The sequence below is a fragment of the Elephas maximus genome, chromosome 20 (genome assembly GCF_024166365.1).
Source record: "Elephas maximus indicus isolate mEleMax1 chromosome 20, mEleMax1 primary haplotype, whole genome shotgun sequence".
Classification (NCBI taxonomy): Eukaryota; Metazoa; Chordata; class Mammalia; order Proboscidea; family Elephantidae; genus Elephas; species Elephas maximus.
The window spans coordinates 35,024,990-35,032,367 of NC_064838.1; the positions used below are offsets into that span (position 1 = coordinate 35,024,990).

At 42.7% G+C, this 7,378-nt stretch overlaps 1 protein-coding gene across 1 annotated transcript; it reads left to right on the top strand.

Moving 5' to 3' along the window:
• The first annotated feature begins 532 nt into the window (after positions 1-532).
• Positions 533-6,875, top strand: VHL (von Hippel-Lindau tumor suppressor). The gene is given in 4 exon segments (XM_049861775.1): positions 533-713; positions 716-967; positions 3,344-3,466; positions 4,735-6,875. Coding segments are annotated over 4 exon segments (753 nt in total). The 5' UTR covers positions 533-547; the 3' UTR covers positions 4,947-6,875.
• Positions 6,876-7,378: the final 503 nt, after the last annotated feature.

Sequence of the window (7,378 nt, forward strand, 5' to 3'; positions counted from 1 at the left end):
GCCCACCTTTATGTTTAACCAGTGCGCCACGAGGGTCCCCCATTTATGGTAAAAAAAAAAAAAAAAGATATAAAATTTCTTAACCTCTTTAATTGCTTTTGCATGCATAGAATACCTTTGAAAGGAAAAAAAAACCTGGTAATATTTGTTACCTTACGGTCTCTTGGTCTCTTACGGGGTGGTTGAGGGACTGGGGTGGGAGGGAAATTCTTTACTTTATTATATTCTTATGTACACTTTGAATTTTGTGACCCAAAATGGAGCAATCTGGATTAATGAGAAAATTATTTAGTAAGTAATAGCGCACAGGGCAGGAAGAATACTGCAAAACCCTGAAGGTCTTTTGAGAATGAATGAAGCTAAGGAAACCTGTGTCAAAAACTTGTATGGAAAACACCATGACAGGGTAGCCCAGCGCCACCTCCGTCAGGGCTGTCGCTTGCGGCAAGAGGATACATCTGCGCACGCGCAGTCCCAAACCGGCCATCTAGGCCTCGAGTCTGCGTTCCAGCTCTGGCCGAGAGCGCGCGCACACACGTACGCACGCATGCCCGGGGACGCGCACGCACGCCCTGGCCTACGCCAGGCCCGCGAATCGAATCCCGAGGCGACCGGGCTTTGGTTGTCTAGGCTTCCTGAGGTAGTGCCCCTGAAGGCGGGGAACGTAGAAGAGGCCGACGTGGGCGCCGAGGAATCGGTCGCCGAAGAGGACGGCCGAAGGACTCGGGCGCCGAGGAGCCCGGCCCGGAAGAGTCCGACGCAGAGGAGTCGGGCGCTGAGGAAAACATGGAGGCGGGGCAGCGGCGGCCGGTGCTGCGCTCGGTGAACTCGCGCGAGCCGTCCCAGGTCATCTTCTGCAACTACAGCCCCCGTGTCGTTCTGCCCGTGTGGCTCAACTTCGACGGCGAGCCGCAGCCCTACCCGACGCTGCCGCCGGGCAAGGGCCGCCGCATCCACAGCTACCGAGGTACGCGGCCGGGCGCCCCTTTGTCCCGGGGCGCCGCGAGCACTGGCCTGGTCTCAGCTGAGCGCGGTGTCTGCGGTTGGGCCGGTTAACAGCAAGGGCAGTAGCACGCTCTCCGTGAACCCCCTCCACCTCCTGGGAGGCAGGTGCTGTTATTGTTCTTATTCCCATTTTACGGATGAGGAACTGAGACCCTCCCCCCCCGAGAGGTGTGACAGCCAAGTTGATGCTGCTAGTAAGTAGCAGAGCATTCTTCACTATAACACTGAATAATTTGCATTCGACGGTGGCGGTTTTCCTCTTTTCACGTGTATTTATCCTCCAGAGAAGTGCTGCATCCCTAATGCCCATTCGTGAAGTCCGTGAGTGGGAGGACCTGGCGTTTTCTGTTGTCCCCACTGTGCCAGGCATGCATAGGGTCCCTGCCTTCACGGAGAATGCTGTCCAGTCGGGAGACAGACTTATGCATGAACAGGCAAGAACAAGTCAGTGTCATAATTGCTGCGATGAGGACGGAACACTGCGGTCCTGAGAATTTGGAGCAGGCGCCTGGCTCCTTGGGGCAGGCTGTACATTTTCGGTTAGGGAGAGCTTCCCATAGAAGGCGAGAAGGAGCTGAGACCCGCAGGATGAACTGGAGCTAACCAGCCCACCACAGGAGTTGACAGTTCTAGGCAGAGGGAGCAGCATGGGCAGAGACCTGGAGCCTTGGAGGGGGAAAGAGGGTATGGAAGGTGGGAGAGGAAGGTGATTACCCCTAGGGAAATGAGAGCCCTTAGCTTTTAAGCAGAGAAGTAACGCTGTCAGATTTACATACTGAAAAGCTCACCCAGATTGCAGTGTTTGGGGGAGGGAAGACTACTACTGGTGAGGCAACAGGAAGTTGTAATAACCCAGGTGAAGGATAACTAGGTCTACCTAAGGTTGAGGCAGTAGTGGTAAAGAGACTTTACCAGACCTGTTGCCATAGACCATCCCAACTCATGGCCACCTCATGTGTTACAGGGTAGAACTGCTCAGTAAGGTTTTCTTGGCTGTAATCTTTACAGAAGCAGATCACCAGGCCTGTCTTCCATGGTGCCGCTGGGTGGGTTTGAGCAGCCAACCTTTCAGTTAGTGGTCCAGCACTTATTTGTGCCACCCAGGGACTCCCTTGAAGTAGTCCTGTTGTTGTTAGGTGCCATCGAGTGCCCTACTCTTGCCTAATTTTCACAATCATCCTGTGAAAATCCTAATGGATCTCTCTTGCCTTGATGGTGGTTTACTTATATGTTAATGCTTCTCAAACTTTGACACCAAACTTCCTCTGATATTTGATGAAGAACAGTTATTCACATTTATTCAATGAAAGGATCCACATTTCTGTAGTCTTCTGTTTTATCTAGGAAATTGTGTGAATTTTGTATTCTTCAGAATTTATCTGTGACTGAGTTAGTATAAAATATTTCGTAAGTTTTCCCACCAAATCTTCAAGTAAGTTTATGCTCCAGTAACATGGACTGTGTTTATTCTGAGACAACCTCCGCTTTCTTAAATAAAGTCTTAAGCCTGACAATTTGCCTCTCCTCCCCTCCTTTTTCGCAAATGAGGCATTTTATAAATTCAGGTGTAATTTACCTACAGTAAAATGCACAGATCTTAGGGTTTCAGGAGTTTTGACAAATGTGACAACACCTAGATCAACTTGTAGAACATTTCATCATCTCAGAAAATTCCCTCCTGCCTCTTTCCGCTCAATTGCCTCCCTCCTAGAAGTGACCATTTTTCTGATTTTTCACACCATAGATTACTTTTGCCAATTTTTACAGAATGTACTCTTTACAGTCTGGCTTCTTCTCTCAACATGATGTTTTTGCACCTCCTCATTTTTTTAAATAAGTATTTATCGTTAGTGTAGTAAAAATACATGTAACAAAACATTTGCCATTTCAACCTTTTTTTCTGTGTACAGTTCAGTGACATTAATTGCCTTCACCTTGTTCACCTCCTCATTTTTGAGAAGCACAGATTTGAGGAGTCAGTGGCCTTCTCTCTTGTAGCTTACACCGTTTGGTGTGATTTGCAGTCGTTTTTTAGGTAGGCTTTGCTTTTCTACCAAGGTTGCAGAAAGGGTGTGGGATTTGGAGCCTCACGTATATACTCTTCTGCTTACTGTCTCTCTTGCCTTGAGCTTTTCCACTTTGCTTTTTCAGACCTATTTCCTTGTCTGTACGTGGATCTACTGCAAAACTTGAGTGCGATAATATTATTGAAAGTGATTTGTATAAATTTAAGCAGAGGGAGAAGGAAGCATTTCATGTAGGTCAGGGGAAATGGTAGAAACAGGTGCCCTGCCTCAGACCAGTGTGCCTACTTAACAGCCTCTGCTTGTCTTAACAGGTCATCTTTGGCTCTTCAGAGATGCAGGGACATATGATGGGCTTCTGGTTAACCAAACTGAATTATTTGTGCCATCTCTCAATGTTGATGGACAGCCTATTTTTGCCAACATCACGCTGCCAGGTACTGATGTTCGATCTTTTAAAAGAGATAAAGTTGTTTGTTGTAGTAAGTAGAGGATAGGCTGCTTGAAGAAGCCAAGTCCTTGCCAGTTTTTGCCTGATGTTAGATGAGTATCCATCCGTTCTGTGTCGTATTTCCTCCATATACAAAATGCAAAGAAATATTATTTGTGTGTTTTATACTGAACAAAGATGTAGTGTCTCAGAAGCTCTTTGGGCTCTTCAGAGGTGGGCTAAATTAAAGTATTTGATTATAGAATGTGTCCATGACCCTGGAACAAAATTGTGCTCCATCAGTCCCAGGAGAAGAGCAAGGTATAGAGGATGAGATATTGTGGCTTGTTTATATGACTTCTAATGTTGTTTAACCTCACAGTGCCAATCAGGGGTTAAAAAACAAATCACTGAATTGAAAATGAACATCATATTTTACTATTTGTTTAAAACTCAGGATTTTATTAGGGTGAACCCTAAGAAACTGATGTTCTTGTGAATTAAAAAAGAAGTATCTATAGCTTCATAGGGTCCAAGCTAATATGTATATGTAGATCCTGTTTTAAGGAAGTAGGTATACAAAAGTAAGCGTTGATAACTTAAATTTGGTAAATTGTGCCTTATAGGATACCCTTAAATAGTAGTGCCCTTAAAATAGGGTTTGAAAAAAAAGTTTGAGTTACCCCAAAATCTAGTTACACACTCTTTGGTTATGTATTGCTGTGTTTCAACCATCCCAAAACTTGACAACAGCCATTTTATTTGTTCTTAATTCTTCATTCTGGGCTGAGCTCAGCTAAATGGTTATTCTGTTTATTGGTGGTCATTGGTGTGGCTGCCTTCTGTTGGCAGATTGGCTGGGATTTGGAGGCTGGATCTTTCTCCCCGTGTAGTCTCAGGGCCTTTCCTCCTTTGTGTAGTTGCTCCAGCAGGGTAGCTCAGGGCTCCCAAGAGTGTAAATGTAGAAGCTGCCAGGTCATCTTAAGGCTTAGGCCCCAAATTGCCACAGTGTCACTTCATTCACATTCAGTTAAAGCAGATCACAGGCCCAGCACGGTTTCAAAGAGAAGTAACGGCAAAAGGGGCTGAATACCATGAGACATCCATTAGGAGCCATCAATGTTATACACTGCTACAAAACACGCTCCCCCTTTTTTTGCCCAAGTGAAAATCATCCGTAGTAAATATAACTGCCGTGGTTGGCAAAGCCTCTCGCTCATCCGTTGTCCCAAAGCATGAGTCTGCTGCTGAGAGTTTGGTTTTTTGCCCTTACAGTGTACACCCTGAAAGAGCGGTGCCTCCAGGTTGTCCGAAGCCTAGTCAAACCTGAGGACTATAGGAGATTAGACATCGCCAGATCACTCTATGAGGATCTGGAAGACCACCCGAATGTGAGGAAAGACTTGGAGCGTCTGACACAGGAACATATTGAAAATCAGCGGATGAAAGAGGAGACTGAAGATTTTCATTGGGATTTGCACTCCTAAGTCTCTGCTTTCGATGGTACTGACTGGTCTTGATCCAGACATTGGACTGGGCACATATACTCAATTTCCAAATGTCTCATTCTAGGAGTAAAATGTGCTCCATTGCTTAAATGAAGGTTAGCCGACTTCACTAGGCATTGTGGGGCTTCTGGGTAAAAATCACAAAATTCTATGTCATGTCTGCTCTTTCTAGAAGTATTTATTAGGAGAAAGTAGTTTCGTTTTTGCCTCCTACTAAGTCAGGAAAGTTTCCGTGTAAGGATTTTTGTGTAATTCAGTGAGAATTGCGGCATATCCTTTAATTGTAAGAAAGCAGTGGCATCTGCTGCTTTTAATTGCTGTATTGTGGTTGGTTATGTGTCTGCCTCCCGGCTTTGGGGATACTGAGATGTCCTTGAGGCAGGGACAAGTCCTTCTCCTTTTTGAGACCCCAGTGCCTAGCACATTATGAGCCTTTAGTCATCGTTGACTGATGGATACTGCTTTAGTAGAAAGTGTTGGAGGTTTTGTTTGTTCTTCCCTTTTTTTTTTTTCTTCCATAAAGTGTGTAAACAAATGTCTTGAAGGGAATCATTTTTATAGAAAGCACTTTTTATCATTTTTAAAATTTTGTGTTTTTCTCTGTCCACTATTGTTGCAGTACAGTGTTATTTCTGTTTCTAATCCGTGATTGGCATTCTACAGTTACTGTGATACTGGCTTTTTTGTAATTTGACATCTGCACAGAAAATGGGAGAAATAGCAGTCCTCGTGTTTAATTCTAGTATTAAGGAGCTACTGTACCGTAAGTAAGTTTTTGCCAAGCGTGGGAATTTCTATTCCTTTTTGTAAGGCCACGGCATTTCCATTTAATTCCAGAATTTTTTATCAGGCAGGATCTAGTGATACTTTTCATTTAGCTGGAGCGAAGGCTGAAGCACTCCAGTCTCTGGCAGGTTACTCGTCCTAACACACAGTGAACTAACTCATGGAGTAGCCTGGGATGTTGTATAGTTTTGTAAATGGACAAATCCTTTCTCATAGGCTGGACTTAAATTATTTAACTCAAATTCAATACTTCCATCCAACTTCATATTTTATAACTAACAGTTAACAAAAAACTTGGAAAAGACAGAAAACTAAAGGAAAGAAAATCTGTCACCATAGACATACAACTGAAATACAATCACTAGTAACATTTCCAACTATTTCAGCCTTTCTATGGCATGTTTTGGTTGGTTTGTTTTTATATAGTTGAATGATACTGTATATACAGTTTTGTATTCTGCTTTTTCATTTAACTTTGGAAAGTAAATATTTTCCATGTGATTATAAGCTTTACATAAGCATTAATTACTACAGTCATCCTTTTATACTTAAATGTTTGGAATATTTTTTGACATCTCTTTAGTTCCTTATGCTAACCATAGGCACAATCCTGTGTTCTGAAATCAGAGTGAAAGGAATGAAACAAACTCCCACACTTTTTCCAGTACACTGTAAATTTCATGGAATCTTATTCCCTCCCCTTAAACATTCAACAAGTAAGTTGACCCCTTTTTTTTTTTTTAAGCATGCTGCAGTAATTCTCATTCCATGACACACCTCTAAGTATCTTAATTTTTTTGTTGAAAGGGAAGAAATATGGAGCAAGAGAGTTTGTGTGCTGGGATAGAAAGCAGCTACATGAGTTTCGGAGTCAGGTAGGGTAAGGAATTGAAGGAGGTCTGCTGGTGCCGGATTAATTCAACCTTGGTTTTTTTTTTTTAAACCTGTCTTTGTATGAAAATGACATTTCATGTTCCTCTTGTTAAGATGTGCAGTGTGAATACTGTGGGGTTCTTTTTGTCTATGTGTCTTGTCTAAGGAAGATTGAAAACCTGTAGCATGTATAATGACTTTTTTTATTTGAAATTTTGTGATTCTATTAAATGTATCACTCTTAAGAGATTGATGTTTCCTATCTCCATTAAAAAAAAAAAGAAGAAGCTATATATAATGCTTACATCAAATAGTGCTGAGTAAAGGAAATAGGTAGGGTGTGTTGTGTTATTTTAACCAGGCTGTTCTTGGAGAGTTGTAAAAGCTGTGTTTGCTTAAAGGCCTAAGGTGAGGAAGGGGTAGCAAACTCAAGCAGCTAGCTTCGTTCTCAGTTTTTTCTCTTTCCAACCCTGGGTTTTTTGTAAAATGTCATTTCTTTTAGCTTTATTTCTCATATAAAAACAAAATGTCACTGTAAAAAAAGTTGCACAATACAGCAAAGTATTAAAAAGAAAAGCATTCACATTGAGAACAAAGTTTTTTCCGCATGAAAACAGAACCAAGAAAGGTAATGATTAATATTTTACCAGCAGTTACATTGAGAAAATGATAAAAGGAGAAGGCATTGGGCCAGAAATCATTGCACAAAGGATATGAAATAGATGCCAGTGTTTTGCATTCTTGACGTATGA